This window comes from Oncorhynchus mykiss, chromosome 2, assembly GCF_013265735.2.
Source record: "Oncorhynchus mykiss isolate Arlee chromosome 2, USDA_OmykA_1.1, whole genome shotgun sequence".
Classification (NCBI taxonomy): Eukaryota; Metazoa; Chordata; class Actinopteri; order Salmoniformes; family Salmonidae; genus Oncorhynchus; species Oncorhynchus mykiss.
The window spans coordinates 60139806-60155763 of NC_048566.1; the positions used below are offsets into that span (position 1 = coordinate 60139806).

At 40.0% G+C, this 15958-nt stretch overlaps 1 protein-coding gene across 2 annotated transcripts in view; it reads left to right on the forward strand.

The window, feature by feature from the left end:
* LOC110501720 (calcium-dependent secretion activator 2) overlaps positions 1–15958 on the forward strand; it is a 265033-nt gene that overhangs the window by 153741 nt on the left and 95334 nt on the right. For both annotated transcript variants that reach the window (XM_036952033.1, XM_036952031.1), the window contains exons 9-11: positions 13194–13260; positions 13582–13708; positions 13984–14181. In XM_036952033.1, coding sequence (XP_036807928.1) covers positions 13194–13260; positions 13582–13708; positions 13984–14181 — 392 coding nt within the window. The remainder of the gene's footprint in view (positions 1–13193; positions 13261–13581; positions 13709–13983; positions 14182–15958) is intronic.

The following is a 15958-nucleotide window of genomic DNA, read 5'->3' on the forward strand; positions in this document are numbered from 1 at the left end:
TTTCTAAATGTGTATATCAACTTTGCCAATTCAGCATGCTTTTGTGACACAGTCGATGCCACGCAAGGCTACAGGCCACAAGGGTGAGGGTTCACTGAGCTCAGTCTCCCTGCCTGTTTCATTAAACTACAATCAGAGCCGGCTGCAGACAATGATCAGCTAGGGGGATATCATATTCCCAACATTTTTGATGCCATATTTATAATTACATGAAATATAGTAACCAGGCAAAGTTGGACATACCTACTCATTCCATATATATATATTTTTATTTTACTATTATCTACATTGTAGAATAATAGTGAAGACATTAAAACTATTAAATAACGCATATGGAATCATGTATTACCCAACAAAAAGTGTTAAACAAATCAAAATATATTCTATATTTGAGATTCTTCAAAGTAGCCACCCTTTGCCCAGCTTTGCACACTCTTGGCATTCTCTCAACCAGCTTCAGGAGTTAGTCACCTGGAATGAATTTCAATTAACAGGTGTTCCTTGTTAAAAGTGAAATTGTGGAATTTCTTTCCTTAATGCATTTGAGCCAATCAGTTGTGTTGTGACAAGGTAGGGATGGTACACAGAAGATAGCCCAATTTGGTAAAAGACCAAGTCCATATTATGGCAAGAACAGCTAAATAACCAAAGAGAAACTACAGTCCATCATTACTTTAAGACATTAAGGTCAGTCAATACGGAACATTTCAAGAACCTTTAAAGTTTTGTCAAGTGCAGTCGCAAAAACCATCAAGCACTATGATGAAACTGACTCATAAGGACCGCCACAGGAAAAGAAGACCCAGAGTTACCTCTGCTGCAGAGGATAGTCTCAGAGTTCAAGTAACAGACACACCTCCACATCAACTGTTCAGAGGAGACTGCATGAATCAGGTCTACGTGGTTGAATTGCTGCAAAGAAACCATTACTAATGGACACCGATAATAAGAAGACTTGCTTGGGCCAAAAAAACACAAGCAATGGTCATTATCCCCAATGGAAATCTGTCCTGTGGTCTGATGAGTCCAATTTTTAGTTGTTTTGAGATGCAGCGTAGGTGAACGGATGATCTTGGTGGTTTCCACCGTGAAGCATGGAGGTGGAAGTGTGATGGTTGGGTGTGCTTTGCTGGTGACAATGTCAGTGATTTATTTAGAATTCAAGGCACACTTAACCAGCATGGCTACCACATCATTCTGTATTGATACGCCATCCCATCTGGTTTGCGCTTAGTGGGACTATCATTTGTTTTTCAACAGGACAATGACCCAAAACATACATCCAGGCTGCATAAGGGCTATTTGACCAAGAAGGAGAGGGATGGAGTGCTGCATCAGATGACCTGACCTCCACAATCCCCCGACTTCAACCCAATTGAGATGTTTTGGGATGAGTTGGACCACAGAGGGTTGGAAAAGCAGCCAACATGTGCTCAGCATATGTGGGAACTCCTTCAAGACTGTTGGAAAAGCATTCCAGGTGAAGCTGGTTGAGAGAATGCCAAGAGTGTGCAAAGCTGTCATCAAGGCAAATGGTGGCTACTTTGAAGAATCTCAAATATGAAATATGTTTTTATTTGTTTAACACTTTTTTGGTTATGTCTTATTTCATAGTTTTGATGTCTTCATTATTATTCTACAATGTAGAAAATAGTAATAAAATAGAAAAACCCTTGAATGAGTGTCCAAACTTTTGGCTGGTACTGTATATGGAATGAATTAATAATAAATACTAATAGTTGTCCTAGTTCCCATCCTGACAGACACCTCGTTAAGTTCGCTGATGACACTGCCATGATCAGCCTGTTGCATGATGACGAGAAACATCATGGCCCGGGTCCTAATTGACTTTGTAGAGTTGTGTGAGGAATCACACTTGGTCCTCAATACCAACAAGACCAAGGAGATGTGCATAGACTTCAGGAAGTGTACAACACCTACCTCTGCAACATCTATCAGAGGTCAGACTATAGAGATTGTAGAGTACAAATACCTGGGTGTCCTCTTGGACAATAAGCTTCAGTGGAGTAAATGTACAGACCTGATCTACAAAAACAGCCAGCAGACTGTACTTTCTCAAAAAGCTGGGATCTTTTAATGTAGACTGTACTATACTGACTCTGTTTTATGAATCTTTCATTGTGAGTATTTAAACTTTTTGTGTTGTTTGTTGGTTTGGCAATGCCACTGTCAGCCAGAGAAATATGCTGAGAAGGATTATCACCACAGGAAGCAAGGTACTTGGAGTCAACCAGACAGGCCTGGATGAGAACTTTAAGGTCAGGGCCCTCCGCAAGGCTCACAAAATAATTTTAGACCCAAGCCACCCCCTGTACCCGGACTTTGAACTACTCATCTCTGGGCGCAGGTATAGGGCACCACTCAGCAGGAAAAACAGAACTAGACAATCATTTGTGCCAGGTGTGATATCCCTCCTAAATAGCTCGGGCTAATGTTCCTACCGACTCATTAAGTCCAGCAGTCTAGTGTTTTATGAAAGTTCTATTGTCAATTTTGTTTTGTATTTAAACGGCACTTTAAACGTGTACATGACACTGCAACAAAATTTACCCATGGGGTCAATAAAGTCAGTAAGTCATCTTCCACCAACAGGTTTCTGTACCGATACACCACACTACCTATAATCAATGCATTCCGACTTAGGGCACTTCAATATCATGGTTTGTGTTTCCAACACGACAATAAATAAACTATGTCTAGTATGTCACACTTTTTGGTGTTTTGAAACAGATGTCTCTTTCCAGTCATCAATTGGCCACTGCACAGTTTGGATTGATTGATTGGTTGCTAGATTTTTATTTGTCGGTAAAAAACAATATGTATATACACAGATTTTTTTAAAGGGATGGGGATTGCACAATAAAGTTGGGGACTTATGTCCATCGTGGTCCCTATTTTTTTACATAAATACATATACAATTACATAAATACAGACATATTACAGAGATAGAGATTAAAAAATGCTGTACCTCCAGATGAGTATGAGATGGGAGTTTAAGTTCAATTCTTACAAGCTTGTTTGGCTGGTAGCTTATTCTTTAGATCTCTGGGGCTGCTGGTGAACCATGATGTGCAGGCATAATCAAAGTGACACTGGACTAGCGCACTTGAGACTTTACAGTGTCTATAGCTAGGTTTCCATTGAATTGACGACAGATTTTCGTGTGAATATTCTAAAATCTTAATTAAAAACAATATACAATTTCAGAGTTTCCTTTTAGTAAAATTTGGCGCTGGACAAGATGACGGTGAAGATTTTAATGTACTGGACATTTGAGAAATTTGATGGACATCTATATGCATTCAGATCCAACATGGCGCAGCCAGTGCCATCAATAAACAAGGGATATTGGACATTTTATGTGTCCTTAAAAACAGCCAATAACAAATGACAAAAACACTATTCCTTGTGTTTCGATGTGTACAATATGCAAAACTTTATAGCCTATTTTTATTTTTTCATTTTTTATTTCACCTTTATTTAACCAGGTAGGCCAGTTGAGAACAAGTTCTCATTTACAACGGCGACCTGGCCAAGATAAAGCAAAGCAGTGCGACAAAAATAACAACACAGAGTTACACATGGGATAAACAAACGTACAGTCAATAACACAATAGAAAAATCTGTACACGTTGTGTGCAAATTAAGTAAGGAGGTAAGGCAATAAATAGGCCAATAGTGGCAAAGTAATTACAATCTAGAAATTTACACCGGAGTGAAATATGTGCAGATGAGGATGTGCAAGTAGAAATACTGGTGTGCAAAAGAGCAGAAAAACAAAAACAAATATGGGGATGAGGTAGGTAGTTGGTTGGATGGGCTATTTACAGATGGGCTGTGTACAGCTGCAGTGATTGGTAAACTGCTCTGACAGCTGACGCTTAAAGTTAGTGAGAGAGAGATATAAGTCTCCAACTTCAGTGATTTTTGCAATTCATTCCAGTCATTGGCAGCAGAGAACTGGAAGGAAAGGCGGCCAAAGGAGGTGTTGGCTTTGGGGATGACAAGTGAAATATACCTGCTGGAGCGCGTGCTATGGGTGGGTGTTGCTATGGTGACCAGTGAGCTGAAGTAAGGCGGAGCTATACCTAGCAAAGACATATATATGACCTGGAGCCAGTGGGTTTGGCAATGAATATGTAGCGAGGGCCAGCCAACGAGAGCATACAGGTCGCAGTGGTGGGTGGTATATGGGGCTTTGGTGACAAAACGGATGGCACTGTGATAGACTGCATCCATTTTGAGAGTGTTGGAGGCTAATTTGTAAATGGCATTGCCGGTAGGATAGTCAGTTAGGATCGGTAGGATTGACAGTTTTAAGAGGGTATGTTTTGCAGCATGAGTGAAGGAGGCCGATTCTTGATCTAACTTTGGATTGGAGATGCTTAATGTGAGTCTGGAAGGAGAGTTTACAGTCTAGCCAGACACCTAAGTATTTATAGTTGTCCACATATTCTAAGTCAGAACCGTCCAGAGTAGTGATGCTAGTCGGGCGGGCGGGTGCGGGGCAGTGATCGGTTTAAGAGCATGCATTTAGTTTTACTAGCATTTAAGAGCAGTTGGAGGCCATGGAAGGAGTGTTGTATGGCGTTGAAGCTCGTCTGGAGGTTTGTTAACACAGTGTCCTAAGAAGGGCCAGATGTATACAGAATGGTGTCGTCTGCGTAGAGGAGGATCAAAGAATCACCCGCAGCAAGAGCGACATCATTAATATATACAGAGAAGAGAATCGGCCTGAGAATTTCACCCTGTGGCACCCCCATAGACACTGCCAGAGGTCCGGACAACAGGCCCTCCGATTTGACACACTTAACTCTATCTGAGAAGTAGTTAGTGAACCAGGCGAGGCAGTCATTGTTGGACGGGGGGGGGCTACCTTCTTAAAACAATAATTGTCGACCGCACGGTTCAGCTTTCAGAGATTTGAGCACTAAATGTATCAGGGCGTTGCATGCATAGGCCAATAGGCTTAGGTGTCCACTGAATGATATTAATATCGAAATAAATAAATAAAACAAATTATATACAGTACTGTACAAAAGTGTTAGGCAGGTGTGAAAAAATGCTGCAAAGTAAGAATGCTTTCAAAAATAGACATGTTAATAGTTTATATTTATCAATTAGCAAAATGCAAAGTGAGTGAACAGAAGAAAAATCTACATCAAATGAATATTTGGTGTGACCACTCTTTGCCTTCAAAACAGCATCAATTATTCTAGGTACACTTGCACACAGTTTTTGAAGGAACTCGGCAGGTAGTTTGGCCCAAACATCTTGGAGAACTAACCACAGTTCTTCTGTGGATTTAGGCAGCCTCAGGTGCCTCTCTCTCTTCATGTAATCCCAGACAGACTCGATGATGTTGAGATCAGGGCTCTGTGTGGGCCATACCATCACTTCCAGGACTCCTTGTTCTTCTTTACGCTGAAGATAGTTATTAATGACTTTTGCTGTATGTTTGGAGTCGTTGTCATACTGCAGAAGAAATTTGGGGCCAATCAGATGCCTCCCTGATGGTATTGCATGATGGATAAATATCTGCCTGTACTTCTCAGCATTGAGGAGACCATTAATTCTGACCAAATCCCCAACTCCATTTGCAGAAATTCAGCCCCAAACTTTTAAGGAACCTCCACCATGCTTCACTGTTGCCTGCAGACACTCATTCGTGTACCGCTCTCCAGCCGTTTGGCAAACAAACTCCTTTCTGCTACAGCCAAATATATCAAATTTAGACTCATCAGTCCAGAGCACCTGCTGCCATTTTTCTACTCCCCGGTTCCTGTGTTTTTGTGCATAGTTGAGTCGCTTGGCCTTGTGTCCACGTCGGAGGCATGGCTTTTTGGCCGCAAGTCTTCGATGAAGGCCACTTCTGACCAGACCTCCGGACAGTAGATGGGTGTACCAGGGTCCCACTGTTTTCTGCCAATTCTGAGCTGATGGCACTGCTGGACATCTTCCGATTGTGAAGGGAAGTAAGCATGATGTGTCTTTCATCTGCTGCAGTAAGTTTCCTTGGCTGACCACTGTGTCTACTGTCCTCAACGTTGCCCGTTTCTTTGTGCTTCATCAAAAGAGCTTAGACAGCACATCTGGAAACCCCTGTCTGCCTTGACATTTCTGCCTGGGAGAGACCTTGTTGATGCAGTATAACTACCTTGTGTCTTGTTGCTGTTCTCAGTCTTGCCATGGTGTATGATTTTTGACAATAAACTGTCTTCAGAAACCTCACCTTGTTAACTGAGTTTGGCTGTTCCTCACCCAGTTTTATTCCTCTTACACTGTTGTTTCTGTTTCAGTTAATGATTGTGTTTTAACCTACACATTTAATTGATGATCATCAGCACCTGTTTGGTGTAATTGTTTAATCATACACCTGACTATATATGCCTACAAAATCCCTGACTTTGCATGTGTACCTAGAAGAATTGATGCTGTTTTGAAGACAACAGCTGGTCACACCAAGTATGGATTTGATTTAGATTTTTCTTCTGTTCCCTCACTTTGCATTTAGTTAATTGATAAATATAATCTATTAACATGTCTATTTTTGAAAGCTTTCTTACTTCACAGTATTTTTTCGCACCTGCCTAAAACTTTTGCACAGTCCGTACTGTCTATGTACAGTGGGGCAAAAAAGTATTTAGTCAGCCACCAATTGTGCAAGTTCTCCCACTTAAAAAGATGAGAGAGGCCTGTAATGTTCATCATAGGTACACTTCAACTTTGACAGACAAAATGACACAAAAAATCCAGAAAATCACATTGTAGGATTTTCAATTAATTTATTTGCAAATTATCGTGGAAAATAAGTATTTGCCATCAGGTGTAACTCTAATGAACTTATCCTCTGCAGCAGAGGTAACTCTGAGTCTTCCTTTCCTGTGGAAATTTAGAAATCTTCCGTATTTACTGACCTTCATGTCTTAAAGTAATGATGATTCTCTTTGCTTATTTGAGCTGTTCTTGCCATTATATGGACTTGGTATTTTACCAAATAAGGCTGTCTTCTGTATACCAACCCTACCTTGTCACAAGACAACTGATTGGCTTAAACGCATTAAGAAGGAAAAAAAATCCACATTCACCTTGAACAAGGGACACCTGTTAATTGACTACCTCATGATACTGGTTTAGAGAATGCCAAGCATGTGCAAAGCTGTCATCAAGGCAAAGTGTGGGTACTAAGAAGACCTCTGATATAAAATATATTTTGATTTGTGTAACACTTTTTTGGTTACTACATGATTCCATATGTGTTATTTCATAGTTTTGATGTCTTCACTATTATTCTACAATGTAGAAAATAGCACAAATAAAGAAAAACCCTTGAATGAGTAGCTTTTGGTACTGTATATATACAGTGCCTTGCGAAAGTATTCGGCCCCCTTGAACTTTGCGACCTTTTGCCACATTTCAGGATTCAAACATAAAGATATAAAACTGTATTTTTTTGTGAAGAATCAACAACAAGTGGGACACAATCATGAAGTGGAACGACATTTATTGGATATTTCAAACTTTTTTAACAAATCAAAAACTGAAAAATTGGGCGTGCAAAATTATTCAGCCTCCTTAAGTTAATACTTTGTAGCGCCACCTTTTGCTGCGATTACAGCTGTAAGTCGCTTGGGGTATGTCTCTATCAGTTTTGCACATCGAGAGACTGAAATGTTTTCCCATTCCTCCTTGCAAAACAGCTCGAGCTCAGTGAGGTTGGATGGAGAGCATTTGTGAACAGCAGTTTTCAGTTCTTTCCACAGATTCTCGATTGGATTCAGGTCTGGACTTTGACTTGGCCATTCTAACACCTGGATATGTTTATTTTTGAACCATTCCATTGTAGATTTTGCTTTATGTTTTGGATCATTGTCTTGTTGGAAGACAAATCTCCGTCCCAGTCTCAAGTCTTTTGCAGACTCCATCAGGTTTTCTTCCAGAATGGTCCCTGTCCCTGCTGAAGAAAAGCAGGCCCAAACCATGATGCTGCCACCACCATGTTTGACAGTGGGGATGGTGTGTTCAGCTGTGTTGCTTTTACGCCAAACATAACGTTTTGCATTGTTGCCAAAAAGTTCAATTTTGGTTTCATCTGACCAGAGCACCTTCTTCCACATGTTTGGTGTGTCTCCCAGGTGGCTTGTGGCAAACTTTAAACAACACTTTTTATGGATATCTTTAAGAAATGGCTTTCTTCTTGCCTCTCTTCCATAAAGGCCAGATTTGTGCAATACACGACTGATTGTTGTCCTATGGACAGAGTCTCCCACCTCAGCTGTAGAGCTCTGCAGTTAATCCAGAGTGAACATGGGCCTCTTGGCTGCATCTCTGATCAGTCTTCTCCTTGTACGAGCTGAAAGTTTAGAGGGACGGCCAGGTCTTGGTAGATTTGCAGTGGTCTGATACTCCTTCCATTTCAATATTATCGCTTGCACAGTGCTCCTTGGGATGTTTAAAGCTTGGGAAATATTTTTGTATCCAAATCCGGCTTTAAACTTCTTCTCAACAGTATCTCGGACCTGCCTGGTGTGTTCCTTGTTCTTCATGATGCTCTCTGCGCTTTTAACTGACCTCTGAGACTATCACAGTGCAGGTGCATTTATACGGAGACTTGATTACACACAGGTGGATTGTATTTATCATCATTAGTCATTTAGGTCAACATTGGATCATTCAGAGATCCTCACTGAGAGTTTGCTGCACTGAAAGTAAAGGGGCTGAATAATTTTGCACGCCCAATTTTTCAGTTTTTGATTTGTTAAAAAAGTTTGAAATATCCAATAAATGTCGTTCCACTTCATGATTGTGTCCCACTTGTTGTTAAATCTTCACAAAAAAATACAGTTTTATATCTTTATGTTTGAAGCCTGAAATGTGGCAAAAGGTCGCAAAGTTCAAGGGGGCCGAATACTTTCGCAAGGCACTGTAATGCCTATATAAAGGAAGAGACGCTTAGGCCTATCCCCAAAGTTATAGAGATATACAGGTGGCATGCTAAGACACTGACATGTATTTCTTTATAGCAGATGGCTACTGCCTCTGCTATACAGATATAGACGTACAGAAGGATGGTAAGTCGTAATTCAAATATTAGTATAAAGATTAACATTATGTTGTTTGATTTATAGGAGTAACTCTGGAAGGCCCGAAACAGACTTCCTCACTTCAAGTTCAACGGTTCGAGTCAGTTGGAGCATCGGGGTGCACTGCCTTCATATCATAGGCCTGCATTAGCAGAAGTTAAAAATAAAATAAAATTCTAAGGTTTATTAGGGTAATATCAAAAGTAAGTCAAGCATTGTTTATAGGGAAAATACGAGCAGAATAGCAAATGTAAACCAGTGGAAAAAAATGCACTACCCTCCCCAAAGCAAAAAAATAAAAAGTTTGACAACCATCCCCTATTTTGGACCACCCCTCCCTAAGTAAAATTTGATCTGTCCCATAGAAGAATGCCTTAATTGTTTAAAATGTTTCAACCAGATGCTACATGGCATTGGTAACCATGCATGATGTCAACATAAATGTTGATGTGTAGAATAAATAAGCCATTTCAATTTAATTCAATTCAAATTTAATTCAAATTCAATTCAAGTTATGCTTCCTGTGGGGTGTGGCCAATGCAATTCAAATTCCAAAATTCAATTGGAATTAAAGATCAATTCACAACTCAATTCAGAATTGACCACAACCCTGATATACAGTTCATACATAAACAGAGGAGCGCTTTCATGCTTGCTCTGTCTCCTCTCTTTCTCTCTACTCTTCACTTAAAACAAAGTTTTTATTTATAGTCATTCAGCACATTTACTCTCTCTTCCTCTGTGTCTGCCTTCCTCCCCATCTCTGTCTACCTCCCTGCTCACCTTTCCTATCTATTTCTCTATATCCCTCCCTCTCTTCATCCTCTCTCACACTTTCAATTCACCAAGTCGGAAAGAGTTAAGAGCTCTCCTCTCCTCCCACCCCTCCCTTTTTTCAATCCCTTACATTCAGATACCCCCTCTTTTTCTTTCTCTCTCTCTCTCTCTCTCTCTCTCTCTCTCTCTCTCTCTCTCTCTCTCTCTCTCTCTCTCTCTCTCTCTCTCTCTCTCTCTCTCTCACCCCCTTTATTTCTCTTTGGGGACAAATATGTGAGTGAATGGGCTCCATCCACTCTGGTATTACTGTTGTTGTTCCTGTGTTTTACTCCCCCCTCTCTCTCAATTTAAATTATATTTAATTTGCTTTATTGGCATGACGTAACAATGTACATATTGCCAAAGCGTACTGTACTTTGATACATTTACAATATTAACATAATTAAAATAATAATAATCCATATTGTCAACGGGACAATCAGTAACAACAATAATCAAGGGTAAAAATAACCATGCAATCGTCCATAACAATGGCATAGAGGACATGTGCATGTTGGTTGGTCTGTCAGACACTGTCTCTCATTTTATGGCAGGCAGCAATGTAGTGTGCTGCCAACCCACAGCTCTCTGCGTCTTCCCCCAACAGGACGGGTAGCCTATTTTCATCAGAGAGGTCTTTGAAAACTTAAATAAGGGTTTACAATTTGGGGAAATTACACTCTAATTGTTTGATATATATTTAAACATTTTGTCAGGAAATGCAGCTCTGTCTCAGGTTCTGCTGTGGTGATGTGGTTGCACAGCCTTTCCTCTACAGGGAGCCAGGTTTTCCTGTATCTACCTTTCTCAATGGCAAGGCTGTGCTCAGAGAGTCTGTACTTTGTCAAGGTTTTTCTAAGGTTTTGATCAGTAACCATGGTCAAATAGTTTGCCATGGTGTACTGTTGATTTAGGACCAGATAGCACTGCATTTTGCTTTGTTCTTGTGTTTGCCAATAGGCCATGTAGTTTTGTTTTGACTGTGTTATAATTTTATACTGATTAATTGGATGCTCTGGTCCTGAGGCTTTAGTGTGTTAGTTATTAAACAGGTTTGTGAACTCAGCCCCAGGACAAGCTGGATGAGGGGGCTCTTTTTTTCTCTGCTTTTGTAGTTCTCCCCTGGACATGTAGAATAATCTTACAAAATCTCTCTCTCTCTGTTTCTTTCTCTCTCTCTCTCCATCTCTGTGTGGCGCAGGGGTCTAAGGCACTGCACCTCAGTGCTTGAGGCGTCGCTAGAGTCATTGTAAATAAGAATTTGTTCTTAACTGACTTACCTAGTTAAATAAAGGTTCAATTTAAATTAAAAAAAAATCTCTACTGGTGTTGAGAGCCTTTTGAAGGGGGCCGAGGGGCTACTAATAATGACTGGAAGACAATGGCGTCAGGACAGACACCACCAGGGTGTATGTACAATGGAGTCAGGACAGACACCACCAGGGTGTATGTACAATGGAGTCGGACAGACACCACCAGGGTGTATGTGCAATGGAGTCAGGACAGACACCACCAGGGTGTATGTACGTGTGTGCATGAACCTGTTTTTGGCTAGGGGTTCGTGTGGACGTTGAGAAAGCTTGAGAATGTAAAATGTGCAAAGTACTTCGCAACATCTAGGTGCAGTTCTAACAAATGTCCACACAGGTGCATTGTTACTCCAAAACTTGAAGTAGCTGCAGGGTTGATGTTGCAGCTTGTTTCATTTAGTTATTGTCCAGTTTTGAGTTTTTATCAATACCTATTTACTTACTTATCCAAATGTTCAAATAAGTAATATACTGTGTTTAACATTTTAAACAATATTGTGAAGATTGGTAGATGGTAACTATTAGGACAAATCTGAAAAAAAATGCTTGATTGAATCAAATTTTATCTCACTTTAATTTTTTTTTATTTTATTTTTTTTATCTAGAGATCTCTGACTATTCTTGATAGGCTTACAGGGTAGTCTTTTCTATCTAGTTGCCTTGTTATCCCTTTTGAATATAACCTTATTTTAATGTACACATAAACCCCTTTTGACAATGTCATTTTTGAAGATATTTTGTTTCTCACACTTAATATGTTTGATTTGGTTCAATCTCGATCAATGGCTCTCTTTGCCCCGGTAAGTACTTGCTTTTCTCATACAAGTGACAGTTTTAACTACTGTGGCTGCTCTCTCTTTGTAGAGTTAATTTGATTCATTGAAAAAAATTGCCTAAGCGTTGCTTGAATATATGTAACTGCTGTTCTAATTTTGTATAGACTAGGCCTACTAATGAAAACATGAATGCGTGTACTTAGCTTTAGGAAGTGCATGAGCAGTATGCATTGTATCAAGGAAAGAAAATGTTCCTGCGGCCGTGTGTTCATTGGTCCGCACCTCTAGGGTCGCAAATGGGATCATGAGTGGCTGAAAGGTGTTTGAGTAAGAACGGAAAATAATGTTCACAAGTGGATGATTACTTCTGCCACATGTTAACCCAACTCCTGGGGAATGGCCCAGATTTTCAGATTCGCATTCACGAGGGCTCCCAACCTGGACTGGAGGCCTTTTCATAAAGGGCAGCCCCTCTCCTCTTTGCATAGTGTTTTCACAATCTATGGATTTCATCCCTTTCCCATATCCCACACGCGTTATTCCCCATTGTTTGACTTGCGTGAATTGGCGATTTGGTTATGGAGCTTCTAGATTTTAATCATTCGATTTCTGACAATGGTCAAGTTTTCCAAGGGAAGAGACTCAGAGAAAACATTTGCTTGATTGTGTCATGGCTGAAATTATTATGCTTCTACAATTTGGCCTATCACAGTTGTTATTTGCAATTCATAAATTTGGGCCTACCCTTTGTCACAATATTTGCAGCATAAACCTCATAAACCTATAAGAACATGTCTTATGTTCTCAGTGAATGATAAAATAGTCTATATTCTTGGAAATATTTTTGTAAAAGAGCTGCTCAATATTAGATATCTTTTATTTAACCTACCTACCTTGGTGACCCGACTAAATCTTTCAATGACTTCCTGATGACCAAATAAATAGAGCCGATACTGGAGCTGTGTCTTGTTGTCATCTGGACATCTTGTCATTTTTAGATACAACTCGTGTTTTTATATTTTACATTGAATTGAATTTGTATTGAATTGAATTTGCTTTGGGTTAATACTTCTTCAAATCTATAATCCCAACAGTGTAAATGAGTTTGAGTTCCAGCTACGCGGTGATAAAACACAGTTAACATTAGATGTTTCAATTAAGACTCTTAATCTTTCTGTATTTGTAGGTACCTTTATGCATTGGGACAGAGAGTTTGGAAACGTTGGAAAATGAGATATTTCGTTCTTGTCCAGGTAGGCTAAATGTCATGATTCATTGACACTTGTTTCATTGAGAATAATACAATATTTTAAGGTATACTCGCCAAATGTATAACTTCTAACAGATTGTTTCTTCCTAGTGGACTTCTCCATGTTGACCACGGAGAGAAATATGCAGCAATCTATAAAAGGGAGATGAAAAAAACTGTAGTGTAATGCAAACATATTTTCTGGAAATTACAATCTCTTATACTATCTCACCTGATTCCCATATTTCAAAAACATAGCGTAATGTGTTTTTACTAATTATAATGCAATTTTATACAGTGTGTGAACCCTTGTTAACTGTTGCAGGTCAGCCAATACACCTTTGCAATGTGCAGCTATAGAGAGAGGAAGTCTGAGCCCCATGAACTGATGCAACTAGAAGGTTACACTGTGGACTACTCCGACCCCCAGCCTGGTACACACACACACACAGGTAACTCACTTGTTACAACACTCACACTAATGCTGAGTTAAGACACTATACCACTATACCTTATCTATCCATCCATCTTGTCTCTTATGTTATGACCATCTGCACCACATACCTTCTCTCTCTCTCTCTCTCTCTCTCTCTCTCTCTCTCTCCTCTCTCTTCCTCTCTCTTCCTCTCTTCCTCTCTCTTCCTCTCTCTCTCTCTCTCTCTCTCTCTCTCTCTCTCTTTCTCTCTCTCTCTCTCTCTCTCTCTCTCTCTCTCTCTCTCTCTCTCAGGTCTCCAGGGTGGTCGAGTGTTCTTCAATGCGGTCAAGGAGGGTGACCTGGTCGTGTTTGCCAATGATGACGAGCAGGACCGGATGCTGTGGGTTCAGGCCATGTACCGTGCTACAGGCCAATCATACAAACCAATTCCACCCACCCAGAACTGCAGAGCAGGGAACTCCCAGCCATTCGCACCAATCTCACTGCTCAGTAGGTTCACTTCAACAGCATTTATTCCTTTATTCTTGAAAAATAAGATCATATAAATGGTCATTACATTTTTTACTTACAATTAACGAATGTTCAGTTTATAGTTTACACCAAATAAATTGGCACACTTGCAAGATTCAGTATTTCATCTAAAATAAGTTTAAATTGAATGTTCACACATGTATTTGATTGATTTAACTACACCGGACCATCCAATATTAAAATGAATTTGGTTGGAGGCAAGTTATCTGGTTTACTGTGAAATTTCTCTCTCCTGTGGTAAGTTGCAGATGTATACAGGGTAAAAATAGCCATTCAACCAGTTTTGAAAAGAGAAAACAGGACATTCTGCTCCATGGCACTCCATTGTAAAATTCAAGGATGATAATATATATAACTGCGTCTATATGCGTTCTTCAAATTGAATCAAACCCACAAAAATGAGACATCGGTATTGTGCACTCACCTTGTGTATAAGCATCACCAAAATTGTGGTTGTGTGAAACATTTCCTCTTTTTTTTATATCGATTGTTCACAGAAAGAAAATAAACAAAGGCAATGAGTGACTGAACAAATTCAAACAGATGAATGTCTAACCCACTTGACTGGATAGGAGATGAGAGTCTATGACAAGGCAAAGTGTTCAGTGCTGTAGCCAGAGATAGGACGTTGATCGACTGAGCTATCACTGAAACACACACGCCAGCATGGGGCTGATTTAGATTGTTAGCATGAGCATGTCGAGCCGCTGCGTGTGTGTGTGGCAACACATTTTTCTCCCATCAGTTGAGCGATAGAGAGGGAGTGTGTTTTCTGACACCAGAGTCATTTTGATCATTAAAATGCACGCACGTTCGTGGGGTTTATTGAGTCTGTTCTGTATTTTTATACTGTTTTTTTCTTCTCTCTTTTTGTTGGCATTATGCTACGGAATGTGATGGGCTCTTGGAAATAGCTCTTCAACTGGGAACAATCAGAAGTGCTAAGTGTTGTTATGATTGTGTGTGTGCGTGTACATGTGTGTGTGCAGTCCTCTCTAATGATGGTGTGTCAGAGCTCACGCACCCTGGAAGAATTTTCCTGTAGTGTGATTTAAAGGTTAAAAAACTAGCTAATAATCTCACACACACACACACACACAGTAAAATTACACTGTATACCAGTCTCCCTTGTCATCTTCGCATTCCTCCTCTCAGACACACACACACACACACACACACACACACACACACACACACACACACACACACACACACACACACACACACACACAAACAAACAAACATATACACACACACACACACACAGCATAGGTGTTTTGCAACGTGGGTGTTTGTTGAAGGTCAGCATTATCCTCAAGGAGATTTGAGCCCATTAGAGAATGCCAGGTTGCTACACCATTAATAATATCCTTGCGTTGAGTTCAAATGCTGCATTTGAGCATTGGTTTCAGTAATTGAACAATCTAAGACACAGACTGTAGTAAACATGTTTTTGTTTCGCTGGCCTTCAATCGTTCACTCATCGTTTGCGTGAAACAACACCATTTTAATATGTATAGTCAGACGTTATTGACCGGGATTTAATGTTGTATGGAGATGTTATCGGTATATATGTTTACGTCATAAAAAGGCCATGCTGACCATATAGATATAGTATAACGGATTTGTGACATTCATCATGCTGACCCTACATTATTAATCTCATATGCATACGTATATACTGTACTCTATATCATCGACTGCATCCTTATGTAATACATGTATCACTAGCCAC